We start from the raw sequence: 16,096 nt of genomic DNA, 5'->3' as shown, positions 1-16,096 counted from the left end.
AGTCAATGGGATTTACTCATATCCTGTACGGTGTGGAATTTGGCCTCAGTAAAAGTTCCGGTTTTCCAGAGGGAATAAATAAATTGCTCTGTCTGCCTCCTCTCCCGTCTCCTGGCCAAAAACATGCAAAATTTGTCACATATTGAGCTATCATCTGAAATTCAGGGGATGCACCTGTTTAGCACATGGTTTTAAAATGAAGTTAGGGACATTTTAAAAGAAAGTGCCTTCAAACAAGGAAAAGAATATTTCTTGCCCAGGATTATGTACATGTCCAGGATGAAGTTTACTGCAAGCTCTTTTGTATTAGAGTGGAAAATGAGTCTGAAAACTCTTTAGGTTGTAAAATGCTTTTCATTCTCACTTAACTCCAAAATGGCTGAACAGATTCTTATCTCATTTCCTAATCTGCTTCTGGGCCAAAACTAAGCATAAGAAATTAAAGGCTCAGTGGGATCAAAGCTAATTTTGTAAAGAAAGGTAACAACAACTGAATATCTGGTTCTTGAATGGATGTGCCATCTTTCCATACCTGTAGTGTGTTGTCTGAAGTGTTTTTAACACTGTGAGTAATGGTTCATTCCCCACGGTCACAAAACAATAGTCTGGGAAGCTGGCTAAATGCTTCATTAATTTTATTCAGTAACTAGTACAGAGTAGTCTGCTTAGTATTTTAATCTGTATTCAAAACTGAAACTTCTAAGTGCTATGTTTATTGATTCAGTGCATCTGCAAACAGTCTGAGATTTTTTTTTTTAAATCTAGACGTTACGCCTTGAAAGCTAATTGGTTATGGTTTTTATTGGCTTTGTCCATGACTGTGTTCAGTATTGGATTTCAGTTATTAGTCTAGTTGTTGTTAATATGGTCAATTAACAGTGGGGTGAATTGGATGTAGAAATAGCATCTGATTATTCATGAGTCCAGTCTCCCTTACCACGAAAATGCTTTGTGACTAGCAAATCATGGCAAATAGCTACAAGTGTTATTGTCAGTTATATTAACATGTAATCTAGCACAAGCAGTTCTTTATATACTACCTGGAGGAACCCCCTGTCCCCCAAGATTCTGTGCAAAGGATTACAGCTTGGAGTTGCAATTTTTCAGAGAAATCCAGGGCAATTAGGCATATATCTTTCATTAAAATTAATGGAATGTGTGGCAAGATACTCTGGGCAGCTCTGAAAATCTCTCATAGAGCTATAAAATACTGCTAACCACTAGAAATGATTCGATTGGGTTTTTTTCCCCCTTGTGTGATTGCTTTTAGACTCTCTATCCTGGGTGCATATAGAGGATTTTAATTAAATTCTATCTCTGAGATTTATTGCTATATACAGTATTGTATTTGGGGCTCTTCTTTTCTGGTTGTGGATATTGTTTCTGGTCGCCCTCTTGGGTACTCTGCTCAGCTGAGCTTTGGCCAAACTATGGAAGCCTTTTATAATGCTGCTATAGAGGGTAAGACAGAGGACATCCATTCAGGTAGAGATTTCATTTACATTTTAAATTTTGCCTGTTCAATCTCTAGTCTGTTTGGCTGTAAAATATTTAAACTGTTTCTTAATATCTTTCTGCTGGATCATTAAAGAGCATATCTCATAATCTTGCATCAGAAATCTGAAGGGCATGACATTTTAGACCACTGCTGAGTGCACATAACATAGGGCCAAACTCGCAGGAGTTGTAAATGGTCATTTCTTTTTATTATCTTCTCTCTTCTGCACTTTGAATTATCTTCCCTGCTAAAAGTCTGACTTGCTACCCTCCTTTTGTATGATCTTTATGCTGTTTTATGTCCTGTCACAACAACTGCCATATATATAATTACCACTTAGTTTTGCCCCAGCTGCATTCATTATTAATGTTCCTGTCTCAGGGTTCTGATCACCACTGCAGCACCCCCTTGTGGTGGCGTGTGAGGAATCACTCCACCCAGTCTAATGCTCCCTTCCTTTTCTCTCACGCTCCAGGAATTGCAGTGCTTCCTCTTCATGGCTCGGCCCTACAGCCAGGTCACTATGGGGTTTCCCCTTTCCAGAGTATCAAAGTTTCACTGGACTGGCTATTGTTTCCAACAGTTCTCCAATTCAAGGCTATGCCACTTCCCCAGTAACTAGTAGGGGAACCTTGGCTGCCCACTACTCTGGATTCCAGTACAGGGACCCTACTAGTCGAGGTGTGTTCCATCCCAAAACCCTGCTGTTGTTTCCCTGGGATGCTTCCTATTGCATCTCTATCAGGTTTCTTTCTCCACCACTTCTCTGGGTAAGCCCTTCCCACAGGGCTAGGATCCTAGTACTTCTACTTTCTCCCTGAGTTTCCTCCTTTTCCCTCTCTAAACTCAGAGTGACTACAGGCATCCATGCTGAAGCCTCCTTCTGCCTTAGCTTCTGGGCCTTATACCAGCCCCATCTGCTCCTGTCTAGCTGGGCTCCACCCTCAGTCAGTGCTTGCCTATCAAATCTAGCTCTCCCTCAGGTGTGGCCTATCAGGTTACTTAACCCCTTCTGAGTCGCATGAACCCTTTCCGGGGTGAATTCCATCAGTGTTCCCAATGGCTTCAAAAGCCTGTTGTTTTGGGTTTTTTTTTTTAAAAGTATAACATCATTTATGTCACTTCTGAATTTGGCCCATAGTCCTGTTCAAATTGTATCAGTTTCGAATGTTCCTAGCCTTTAAATACACACAAGCAAGGTTATTTCACTTGTTAGTTGGACTTGGTTTTTGTCCTTGGCTTGCTACAGTAATTCTCATCAGCAGCAATGAGGAACGGAAGGTTCTAAGATTCCAAACCAGTTTTCAGCAGACATATATTTTTGAAATAGGTCTTTGCTGAGAAAATAAAAATTGATCCTTAACAATTTTATGACCCTGTTCATCCCTTGTTTCAAGCTCCTCTGGTACAAAGATGGGAAAAAATGAAATTTGCCATAAAACAAGCTACCCACTCTTACTCAGGCATGTTAGCTTCTGGAGGCCCATGCAATTGGTTAATGACCAGCAACACTGAGTCTTAAACAATCAGCATTTGAACTTTATCCCCTACTAAAGACACTACATAAGCATCTTTTGTCAGCAGAGGAAATTGAAGAGGAAGAATATACCCAAAGAGGAATGAATCAGTTTGTAGCTGGTCTAAGGACAGTTCTATGCATACATAGTTATGTGCCAAATAAATACTCTGATTTCCCACATTCAGGCAAATTACTCTGTTAATGAGCAAGGAGCAGAATGAGAAAAGATGCTTTTTGTTTTAAAATAAGTTCTGATTGTTTTTTGTGTTTTAAAAAGGGGTGGGAGGAGGAGTGAGGAGCCACAGAACAAGTCTGCATGTGGTATAACATGAGGAAACAGTGACATCAAATAGTATCCACATAAAAAAATTGCCTTTTACAGCCATCCGGCTTTTGCACTTACCAACTTTTAGCATCCAAAAACCTATTTCTCTACAGGCTAATATTCATCATGCACATGATCCTGGAAACTGCTGGCTGCCCAGGAGGTAACAATAAATGTATGAATGAAATAGTGGTCTAAAATTGTACGGAAAGAAAAGCAAGCAAAGCCACTATTTACAAAATGCCCTTGTAAATAATGAAGACAGCATTTTGACCCACATGAAAAAACGGTAATTTACTGAAAGACATTAATATAATTATTACTAGCTGTGTGAGCTACTTGTGACTTTTGTTTTAAAATTACAGTGGTTGGACTTTGTACTTCTGACAGAAACCCATTAACTATCAGAAGAAACCTGGTTTTATTAAGAGTTCAATTAAATCCTCCACAAAAAGATTATCTCATTAAATTGGGAAGGACACACTCCAAATTATTTTTTAACTGCAGATAGCTGACTCTGAATAAATATTATCCAACAATATATTAATGGATGTCTTTTTCTCTCATGTTACTAGAAAAGATGTAACACTCTGAATAATTGCAATTATGAAATTATATATTTTATGTGCTGGACTATATTAAAATTTAAAGCATGACTCAGAAGATAATCCCAGAATAAAATGTAGTATTACAAATTATTTTTTAGATATTTTTAGAAAGGTGTATAGTATTCAGAGCTGTGAAAAATTCATCTTAATTTGTTTGCAAACCTTTTGGCTTTGTTTTCAGTTTATCTCAGTTCATTTCCTCTTCCCTCCTCTAAAAAAAAAAAAAAAGTCCCTGAATTTTAGTTTAATTTTGGACTTGAACCTGACAAAACTTAGATCAAACATATTTTATACTAAACTTTTAGAAACTGACAAGTTTTGCTTGGTTTTCTGCTGATAGTATAACCTTTTCTTCCCTCCTCTTCAGACCCTTCCCCCTTCATCGAGGAGCAGCTGTTCTAATGAATGGAAATGGGTCTGGGAGTCAGGAGATCTGAATGCTATTCCTTGTTCTGCCACTGACTCACTATGTGATCTTGGACAAGTCATTTGATTTTCTGTGCCTTGGTTTTACCCATCTGTAAAGGATAATACTTCTCCACCATTACAAAGTATTTTGAGATCTAGGGATATGAATGAGAAATCTCCGCCTCCTCCCCTTACGCTGAAGTAGTACTTTACTCCAAAAGTTATCCCATTCAAATCAATAGGTTTGCTGATGGAGTATTAGTGCCAGGTCCAGTAACCCTTACTATGTAATTATTTATTTACCTTTTCCATCTTCTGGAAGAAGCAGTGGGGGGCCAGTGACTTTTCACCTCTGACACTGGGTAGCAGGGAAGGGGAACTTTTAGAAGAGGAAATTATATCTACTCCTATATCTATATATAGGAAATTATATCTATATCCTGCTCTCCTCCTCCCCAAATACTCAAGAAGGATCTTCTCCCCCATAGATTTTGCAACAACAGCACTCAAAAGTCCCCTTTCTACTCCTGCTTAACCTTACTCTGAGGCTGAAAACAGCCCAATTGTCTCCACGCTGTTATCATTATATCAACTCTCATTGTCCTAAACTATTCAAATTGGGGAGTTGGAGGTGGGTCTTTCCCTCCACCTATAACTTTCACAACAATTGGAGGCTGTTTCCCAAGACCCTGTTTTTTCTATTGCTTTTCACGGAATGAAGCAGTGTGCTTGCTCTGCCAGTCTTGACTGAAATGCTTTTGATTTAGAGAGACAGTAAAAATTCTGCTGACATAAGCAATAAAGTAATTGTATAGGGCCATTTGAAATCTCTTTTGAAAAACTAACACTAAGGATATCTCTTTGGCCTTAACATCTGAAGTGTTTGCAGATGCAAGACTTGGGCCTGTTCTGCCTCCCACTTAACCATGAGATGATTTGATGTCTGCAGAGCCATCACTATTTTTCTTTTCACTGCATCCTTTCTACTTCCTACTATTCCTTCACCCCATTTTCTCCACTTTAATGTAACTCGATCTATGTGGTTTTACCACAAAATAGAGTCGTAGAGAACACTGACGGCCATTACAAGCACTCAGGCTGATCAAGAGAGTAAAATTTTAACCCGTCTCAGAGCAGAATGACCACATATCATGCTTAGAACTAAAAACATGTTTGTATGGAACAAATTATAGAAAAGTGTTCTACAATGTACATTTGACACCTCAGGAAAAAGGGAAGATGATAGGCTGCCATCACTACAGGCATGTCTGTTAGTTTCGAGTGGCTTGCTTGAAAAATACATCTTTCTTGTGCATTTTCTGGTTTCCTGATGTTTACGAGGGATGTGGGCATGTTGTTTACTGTGTTTTGAACTTTAATGTTCTTAACAGATAACATGTTCTCAAACTACTGATGGCAGCAGGTGCCTGCAACCTTAACTTGACTTTATCAAAGGGTGTGTGAGCGTGTAGGTGTGTGTTGCACTTATCAATTATTACTGTTCACATGAGGTTCTGGTGCCTTTGACTGTTGCAACACAGCAATTCTTGAAAGTGAAAATCAATGAGCATTGAAATATAAATAGTCCATTGGTAGGTTTCCTTTCCATCACTGCACCTGTTTGCCCTAATTGGCCCCTCTTTATTGTCGGTGAAAAAATTTAATTGCAGTTCTCCATTGATGTTGCCTCACCTTGATAGTATAAACTCACCAGCTTTGCATTCAGTGACAAGAAAGAGGGCAAAAGAAAGCTTATTATAATGATCGTGTTAGCTAACCAGTATGAATATCACCAAGTAGAGTATGTCTGTCAGAAACACAGAGAGCTGTGTTGTGCAATACACTTAGCATATCAAACATGTTCAAATAAAGCTCCATCTTAAGAGTAAGAGATTAATATTTTTCTAAAACAGTGTGTTACTTCATGAGCAGTCTGAATGATTTTAGACTTGAAATACTCTGTTTGATTGAACTAAGGAGTTTTGAAAGTGTTTTAAATTTGTCTCACATAAAGACAGAATATGTATTTACATGTATGTGCCTGTATATAAATGATAAACATATTTAAATTTAACCACAGTTTTATGAAGCCTTCAAAAGATAATGTATACATTGGGAGTGAAAAGTATAATTCTGTTTTAGTGACCAACTGCCTATGGATGTCATTTGTGTTTCATACAAAAAAATTGTGGTGCAATATTTGCTTGTGATCCTGCAAGGAAACTGCTTGGAAAACTCTGCATCTTAATAATTTTGGATTGGTGTGGCAGCAGACGATATTCCTTGAAAGTTCATGCACTCAGCACTGGGGCTTAATAAAACTCAAAGACTGTAATATTCCTGCAATATGCAATTTGTATGGAATGTTAACTTGCAATGGGGGCCAAAGAGCAGAAAATTTAGAAATCTGGTAGTAGGTTTGAGTTTTATTTAAGAAAATTGGTGCAGTGCTTAAAGAACGATTCAGATGTTTTTTATTATTATTATTAACAATAGATGTGCTTTCTGAAGTAAAATGAAATTAGTGGGTATATTTTCCACAGATTTTAAAAGCTATTGCACATTTGTGTGCTGAAGCCTGCTTTCTGTGAGCCTTGTTTGTAATACAGTTTAAGGCATTAACTTATTTCCCTAATTCAGTCAACCTTCATTTTCAATGAAAGAAACAATTTTTCAGAAGACGGATAACATTCTTCCTGCATCATTATGTCTCTTAATAAAAGAAGCTCATGTTCACTATTATTACTAAAACTATTTAGCTGAGGACCCATGCTTTACTTTAATACATAGCACTGAGATAATTTTGTGGTAAAACCAAAACTAAGTTTATTAATAAAGAACAGAGATTTAAATGATAGTAAACTAGGATAGTAGAAGCAGAAAATGGTTACAAATAAAGCAAAAATAAAACATGCTTTCTAGTATCTAAAATTTAACAGATTTACAATCCTGGCCTCAGAGAATTTCTCAGTTAGTTCTCAGCATCCTCAATCCACATGGCTGGGGGAGGATCCACTTTTCAGATTCAAAGAGCACTGGCCCTTTTGTCTCTTAGGTGATGGGTCCCCGCAATATCTTTTCTCCCCTCTTCTTATCGTTCCAAAAACCTTTGAAATAGATTTTTTTTTCAAAGTAACTCCAGACAAAGGTAGTCTCCCCTGATATTTGTTCCTTTGATGCAGGTTCCAGATCCCTTTTTCCATCCACTTGTTAATTAGCTCTTTCTATTGGTTTGTTCCGTTTGTTTACCTTAAACGGAAATATATTTTTTTATTGGTTTTGGCTTACAAAGTTTAAACCAGGCAGTCTGGCAAATCCACATACCTTTTGTCTAGGAGAAACCTGTTTATCCACTCTACTTAGATTGCTTGGTCTTAGCATATTTTACGCAGATATTTCCAACACATATACATAACTCTTGACACACTAACTGTCCATGCATCAAGCAATATTATTAATGACCAGAGAGTCACCAGTTTTCATTTAATTCCTTACATGATACTTTTTTTGGATAAATATTATGACATCAGTGTGTTAGATGTAGTGAGTTTGTATCTGGTAACAGCTGTGTTTACAGAATAGTGAGCCCTTTGCCATTTGACATTCAGGGTCACAGGCACATATTCGAAGTATTTGACTATTAATTGAGTATTTTTCAGCACTTGCTAGATTTGAGGGAAAGGGAATCCTGGTAGGTTTTGCCAGAATGTTCTATAGATTTGTAGCTCCTCCTTAGATCCCCTGACTGGTTTCAACAGAGTAGGATCTCCTAATGAGTTAGTAACTACTAATATAGAAACACTCTGAGTCTTAAGATAGTGTTTCTTCCGTTGCCGACACAATACTTTGATAATATGACAACAATCCTTTTTGTTCCTGGACTCAATTCTGCTTTTTACAACATACACATTGATTGGCAATTAAGGTGGGTTTGTTTGGAAAACATTTTACAGAAACATCATTGATGTCCTACAGGATGTTAAAATGAGTTTTAATGTAGTAGAATTGTTACTATTTTTAATCTTCATTACCACAGTGTCAAAAAGCTGATATACAGACACAGAGAGAGAGAGAGAGAGAAAGATAAAAACATATAGTTGATTGCTTCTAATGAAGGGTTTCTGTTTGGAGATTTTATTTTTTGCAGTGAGGTGAACTTTTTTTAATAGACAAAAGTTGTAAGCTACACTTGGAAAGTTCTCTCTCTGCATTCTTTAATTGAAAACCACAAATATAATAAAAAACTGGAAGTCAATGGAAGCTTTGATGAAGACAGCAGGGTGGGCCCAGAACTATCAGGGAAAGTTGCTGAGGCACATGTCTAACAAAACATTGCACTTTCAGCTCACTTCCAGGATCTCTGTTAGAATTTCATGAACATGCACGTACGGTAATAGAGAGTGATCATTGTTTGCTCACTAGAGTCAGTAAGCTGATCACAGCATTTTTTTGCTATTAGCTGTAAGGTAACATGGACAATAAACTAAACTAACCCTCAGGTTAGAGGGTTAGAGAACCCTAATACAAGAACGTTTTGCAGATGATTAGTCCTCATACACAACTGTAAAGGTAAGTTCATTATTTAGCCTAGAACAATGGGGCCTTGACCCTGTTTGGAGATCTGGGTGATGCTGTGATATAAGTAAAGAGTTTGAAATAATAACAATAAGAAATATGGTGCTATGTCTTCTCTGTGTGCCTGAAGAATAGCATTCCAGCGCTGGTGAGGAAAAAAACCCCTCCCTTATTATACAGACCCCCAACTGTTTTGTGTAGGTCTCAAACAGAAACTAAATTGTACCATTTTGATGAGATGTGCTCACAGCACAAGTGCATAACTTTGATATGGGAGAGTTTCACTAAGAGCTATTGTGTTTCTTAAAAGAAAGTGAGTGAGAGAAAAGGAGTTATAGTCCAGCTATGATCATATTTTGAATATGCCGAGTATGCCACCTGATAGTGCCTCTTTAATGGTAAAAGGGGATGTTTTCGACTACGCAAAGGAAAGTTAGGCACCCACTTCATCTGAATTTCAGTGGGACCTCAAATGCTATATTAATGCCTGCAGATGAGAAATTATTACAAGATAGTAACTACCATGCTTTTAAACCTTTTATCTGAATAAAGCACATCATAAAGGGAGCTAATATGTACCTTAAAAAAGAGCTTTGTAAAGCAGGCACTGTGGAGGGGATGCGGAATAATGTTTGCTGCATCATGCCTATTGATCTAATAGTGACAGAGTGTTACCTTGCTAGCCCTATCATGTCCCCTAAGATATGGCTCAAGCCATGGTAGAAGTTGATAAGTGGTTTTGCCAGCTTTCTGAATGGAAAATATTTTTGTGTTGTTTTATTCATTTTTTTTCTCTATTCTTGCCATATCCACCAATTATAAACGGGTTGGTCGCCTTTGCCAAAATATGATGCCTGACATAGCCCAAAAGTAATGGCCTCTGATTCCCCTCAGAAATCCTATATGAATAGAATTCGTGGCAGCTTTTTCCTTCTACAGCTATACATTTTAGAAATGTAGCTGAGGAACTTCTGAGAAGGAAACAGAGTGAGTTTGTTCCTTATTTTATTAGGCTTTGCTATTCCTCTCTCAATTTGGGTGAGTTTTTTTTTTTTAAAGCTATCCGGGATGGGGATGGGGAATCTTCAGTATATTTCATAAGCATCTTCTCAGGTTCATAGATTTTGCTGTAGACATAAGAATCTGAGACTTGGTCTACACTATCCACTAATGTCGGTATCACTATGTCGGAAAAGCCACACCCCTGAGCAATATAGTTACACCAACCTAACCTCCACTGTAGAGAGCGATATATCGACGTGAGGGCTTCGCCCATCGACATAGCTACCGCTCCCTTGGTGTGCCAAGAGGAAAGCTCTCCCATCAGTGAAGGTAGCGTCTTCGCTAAGTACTACAAGTGGCACAGCTGCACCATTGCAGCACTGTAAGTGTAGACAAGCCTAAAGCAATTCACTTTATAGCAGAGGAGGGGTTCGGAAGTTCCTCTATTCCCAAAGAATTGCTAGTGCTGTCATTTATCTTCCAGCCTCAATCCGTTCTATGAGCCTCCCATCTAGTTCTCTTCATGTGCTCCTCCCATAACGGAGTGGGAAAGAATGAGCTGTAGGAGTAGCCCCTACTGGTTCCAGACCTCTTCAAGTTCTGGATCCCTCTTGGCAGTGGAAGCAGGTGGCAGATGCCAATAGGTGCTGCTAATTGTCCTTATCATCCCCCTCATCAGATTTGACCCCCTATTCCATACTCCTACAACCAGGAAAGGAGACCACCTCTGAGAAAAAAGGGAGCAAGAGGGGAGGTAAAAATAGCAAGCAAACATTTTTCCCCCAAATGAGAATCAGAAATAATTACATTATTGTCCAAGAGTCTCCAAAATTTGAAAAGTATAACTGAGGGGTGAAAGTGGGTTGAACAGCACCCCAAAAAATAACCTATCAAGTCAATTATGTTTTTCACAGTTCCTGGGACATACCTATTCAATTCTCTAGTTCCAAACGTTAACATCCAACCAAAAACTTGGACACAAATTGGATGCTGACAGGATATTTTAAAAGTATATATTAAAACTGTGAAAATGAAAAGTTCTTCAGCTCCCTTTATGATAGTCCATACAAAATACAAATCTGAATGTATGTAAAATGTTGACCTTATTACTGAAATTTTGGGACATGGGCATCGTATATGATCATAACTCATCTGTTGTCCTCTGTTCCTAAGCCACATCTTTTCAGTTTCTGCAGACAAGATTCCCTGCTAGTTTTATGCTTATAATTCAGTTTGTTCCTGTTGTTTAGGAATAAACTGTTACTTTGATTTTTTTTTTTTCCCCTTGGTTTTCAAGTGTCTTTTCTGAAAGCGGTTTCTGGATATACACTTTTTGAAGCCAACCATGAATAGATGAGAATTGAATACTGTTTGTAAATTTACAGGAATTTTCATCAACTGCTTAATAATAATAAAAATAGAGCTTGAAGGGACAGGATTCTGCAAATTTTGGGTTTTCTCCACCCTGTTTATAATTGTACTCTGTTCTTCATTTCCATTTATAACAAATTGATGGAAATAGAAATATTTCTTTCTAAGCAGGTCTTACTTATGAATTTCTCTGAAATGTCCTCTTCACCATTGCAAACATATACATGTACACACACCCCTGTTAACATGAAGTAGCTTTGCCTTTTCCTGTAGTCATGATCAGGGCCAGCTCCAGGCACCAGCGAAGGAAGCAGGTGCTTGGGGCGGCCAATGGAAAGAGGGGGCGGCACGTCCGGGAATTCGGTGGCAGGTCCCTCAGTCCCTCTCCTCCTCTTTGGGCTGCTGCCGAAGAGGAAGAGAGGGAGCAAAGGACTCGCTGCCTAATTGCCCCAGAAGAATGAAGCGGTGCTATTGAGTTGCTGCCGAAGTGCCGCCGATCGGCTTGTGGGTTGTTTTTTGTTTTGTTTTTGTTTTTTTCCTCACTTCGCTGCTTGGGGAGGCAAAAAAGCTGGAGCGGCCCTGGTCATGATAATTCTACATTCATTCAGAATCTCTCAACCATCTTACATTTCAGATTTTCATGCATTTTTAATTGTTAGAATTGTACTACTTTATTATACTAAAAAGTTTCTCAGTCTGAATTGAAGAGGACAGGTTTTCTGGCTCTAGTTCTCAGACTTGCTGCTCTTCTCTGCTCACTATATGTACACAGAGGAACACAGCCCATTTGAAACAGTTTGCTAGCTAAACCAATTACATAAAGAAAATTGATCCAGAATTTTCCTTTATTGCAGATAATGACAGCTTCATCTTAAAAAAAAAAAAAAAAAAGACTTTACAAAGACAGCTTTTCCATCATGTTGTGTGAGGATTTAAATTTAAACTTTATTTTTGCGTTGTTATAGAATGATAGTTATTATCCTTTGCTGGAAATCACTTTCAGATGAAGGTGTCTTAAGTAACACTTTCCTATCTCAAAACTCATGAAAATAAAATGTCACCTGGAAAGAAAAGATTACACAGTGTAATACAAAACTGGTGAAAGAGCCCTAGTCTTATGTAGTTACGCTATTTGATGGAAGAAACTCATTTTTTTTTTTAAAGAACTGTAGTTATGCAGTCTTTACTTCATAGTGTACACCGATGCACAGCAAAGGAGAAAAGAGAGCATAGAAGCTGATCCTGCAGGCCTAACTCATAAGTGGTATCTCTAACTTCACATAGGTACTCATGAGAGTAAGGTATGCATGATCACCACCTTTGCTATATTTTATTATTTGCTCTACATAGGGTTGCCAACTTTCTAATGGCACAAACCCAAACACCCTTGCCCTGTCTCTGTCCCACCCCTTCCCCAGGGACCCGCTCTGCTCCACCCATTCTCTGAGGCCCCGCCCCCACTCACTCCATCCCCCCTCCCTCTGTCACTCGCCCTCTCCCCCACACACTCACTTTCACCAGGCTGGGGCAGAGTGTTGGGGTGTGGGAGGGGGTGAGAGCTTCGGCTGGAGGTGCGGGCTCCGGGGTGGGGCCAGGTACGAGGGGTTTGGGGTGCAAGAGGGGGCTCCATGCTGGGGCAGGGGGCTGCGGTGCAGGAGGGAGTGCGGGCTCCAGCTGAGGGCATGGGCTCTGGGGTGGGCCCAGGGATGAGGGGCTTGGGGTGCAGGAAGGGGCTCAGGGCTTGGGCAGGGAGCTGGGGTGTGGCAGGGGATACGGGGTGTGGACTCTAGGAGGGGAGGGAGTTTGGGCACAGGAGGGGATTCCGACCTGGGGCAGGAGGTTGGGGTGCAAAGGAGGTTTGGGGTGCAAGCTCCGGCCAGGCGGCGCTTACCTCAGGTGGCTCCCAGAAGCTGCCGACATGTCCAGCTCCTAGGTGGAGCCAATGGGAGCTACGGAGCCGGCACTCAGGGCAAGGGCAGCATGTGGAGCCTCCCTGGCAGCCCCTGCAGTGAGGAGCTGGACATGCCAGACGCTTCCAGGAGTTGTGCGGAGCTAGGGCAGTTAGGAAGCCTACCTTAGCCCCGCTGTGCCGTAAACCGGACTTTTAATGGCCCAGACAGCAGTGCTGACCGGAGCTGTCCTAAACCGGTCATCTGGCAACCCTAGTTCTACTGTTGCCATTGTTGAGCAGAGACTATAAGGTGCCACAAGTACTCCTGTTCTTTTTGCGGATACAGACTAACACGGCTGCTACTCTGAAACCTATAATAATATAGATCACTACTACATTTCCCCCATTCTGAAGTTATTATATACTTTGAAAAAGAGAGTCTGGTTTCTTGTAACTAAAAGTAAAGAATATGTGACACTGTACTGTGACGAGTCAATGAGATATTATTGATGTTTGCATTGTTGTGGGGTTTTTAATTTGGTGGAACTTTATTACAGCTGCTGTACTATTGAATCTATATGGAGAAGTGATTTCAGCTTCTTCACAGCATGAAATAATTTTGAGGCATGATTTTCAATAGGACAGTAAGACCTTTATGCAGAAATTGATGCAAAAGCTTATGTGAATTTATTGCTTGTTAGGCACAAAAATGTGCCCAATTATTTGGAAGCATGCACCTAGAGAAGTAGTAAATTATTTTCTATCATGTTTCTTCCTATTTTGACTCTATGTATGTATAACACAGAAGTGAGAGACTTTTGTGTGAATTAACCAATCAGTTATGTTGTACTGCCTTGTTTGTTGACCTTCCATGCATGCTGCAAGGCCCACTGATATTCACATGGATTTGGGGACAGGGCAGGTAGACAGTGATAATTGGAGGAGGGAATGAGACTGTTTGAAGGGACTAATATGTTGAGCATGTTTTCTTATTCTGGATATTTTTGGTGCGTCCTTTAATTATCAATATTATATGTTTTGCACAAAGTGGCCATAGCAAGAGATGGGCATTTTTAAAAAATAAAATATGCATAAATACATTTTAATGTATCTCAAGTCATTTCTAAAACACCAGTCTAAAAGCACTACTTGAATCATGGGGTAACCTTTTGTACAATAGATGTAGATGTATGAAAAAGTGAAAAATGGTTATGTTTTTACTCAGGATTTGTCATCAATTTCTGCTGACCGGCAGCCCACCCTCACCAATCATGTCAATGTAGATATAAATTGTAGGGTGACCAGATAGCAAGTGTGAAAAATCGGGATGGGGGTGGAGGGTAATAGGAGCCCATATTAAAAAAAAGCCCCAAATATTGGGACTGTCCCTATAAAATCGGGACATCTGGTCACCCTAATAAATTGTAAGCTGGCACACAGAATATAGCTGGTGAACAATAGAATATAATACAGCATTTTTATTATTAAGGTAAATACTTTAAAATTGTGTGTGCTTAACCTAGTAACACTAATTGAACTGATGATGTAACAAACTGCTATTTTAATTTCTCCTAGTTTGTGGGGACATCCATGGACAATTCTTCGATTTGATGAAGCTGTTTGAAGTAGGAGGTTCTCCTGCCAACACACGGTACCTCTTCTTGGGGGACTATGTGGACAGAGGGTACTTCAGTATTGAAGTAAGTTTGCTATTTCTCTTTTTGAATACAAGGCTACTTGCAGTGTGATTTTAATAATACTCGGACAAATGCATGGCTGTCTGAGATCTTAATAGAAATCACTATGAACAGCAAGCATGGGGACAGAATTTGTTTCAGTTAAAATGTCACTGTATTAGGGTGGAAAAAATAAGTGTTTTTTCATAAAAGGTCCTTTATTAGTTTAAAAATACATTTTCAAATAAACCAATTTGAAATTATAACAATCTATGTTAAGGCCTATATTTACCATAATCTGTTAAAACAGTGTAAAATTGAATGTTAAAAAAATTAAGCAATCATGTGTGCTGCTGAAGTTTTAAAGAAAATCAAACCTCTGAACTGGTGGAAGTCACTGGCTAACGACCTTAAACCAGAATTTGTTGAAGCGCTAATCCAGCATTTGACAGCAGTAGTCTTTTCTGCAGATGCAGAGGGAATATTTTCTTCTTTTGTTTATTCAGCTAAATTAGTTCAATGACTAGTTCATTCAAAGTTAGGAAACTGATTGGGAGCTAAAAAAGCAGGAATACTTGTTTTTCTGTTCCACTCTATGAATAAACAGTAGGTGTGAGGGGATGAGATCTGCTAGTTCTAAAATTTTGAAAGACATAGTGACCAGAAATGACCAGATCAATTTACCAACTACAGTTTATTATTGTTGTTATTTATTTATTCATTCTGTTATTTATTTACTTGTGTTATTGTAGTGCCTAGGAGCCTTGGTCATGGCACAGATATGTTTTTTAATAATTTAGTTTTAAATATAATAAAATGTTTTTTCAAAACATATATCTTATGTATCCAGCACATTTTAAGGTAGTTTATTTAACTAATAAAACACATTTTAAAATGCTGTTTTGTGCATTTTGAGTTCCAATTTGCATCCAAACTAAGCTTTACACAAATCACAAGAAAAAAATTAATCATTTAGTAAATAAGAAGTGTATCATTCACCATTTTCTAACACAATAAAATATTTAAAAATTAAGAATCTGAATAAATATATTAAGCTATAAAATTGCTTAATAATTGTATACAGATGTAATGTATCCTCCTGGTTAGCAAAAAAGAAGTAAAAATATAGCGTAAAGGCTATATTTATTGGGCAAATCAAAATGATTTAGGACTATTTAAGCAACAAGAATCAACCTTTCTTTAGGAAAATAACTAAAAATTTC

The 16,096-nt window shown here is 38.6% G+C and overlaps 1 protein-coding gene across 5 annotated transcripts in view; it reads left to right on the top strand.

Moving 5' to 3' along the window:
- The window catches only part of PPP3CA (protein phosphatase 3 catalytic subunit alpha), a 299,763-nt gene that overhangs the window by 188,124 nt on the left and 95,543 nt on the right, over positions 1 to 16,096 (top strand). For all 5 annotated transcript variants that reach the window (XM_026659824.2, XM_026659823.2, XM_026659826.2 and 2 more), the window contains exon 3: positions 14,773 to 14,897. In XM_026659824.2, the coding sequence (XP_026515609.1) occupies positions 14,773 to 14,897 (125 nt within the window). The remainder of the gene's footprint in view (positions 1 to 14,772; positions 14,898 to 16,096) is intronic.

Source organism: Terrapene carolina, unplaced genomic scaffold (assembly GCF_002925995.2).
Source record: "Terrapene carolina triunguis isolate 2854851 unplaced genomic scaffold, T_m_triunguis-2.0 Scaffold706, whole genome shotgun sequence".
NCBI lineage: Eukaryota > Metazoa > Chordata > Testudines > Emydidae > Terrapene > Terrapene triunguis.
This window is presented reverse-complemented; position numbering and strand designations above follow the sequence as displayed.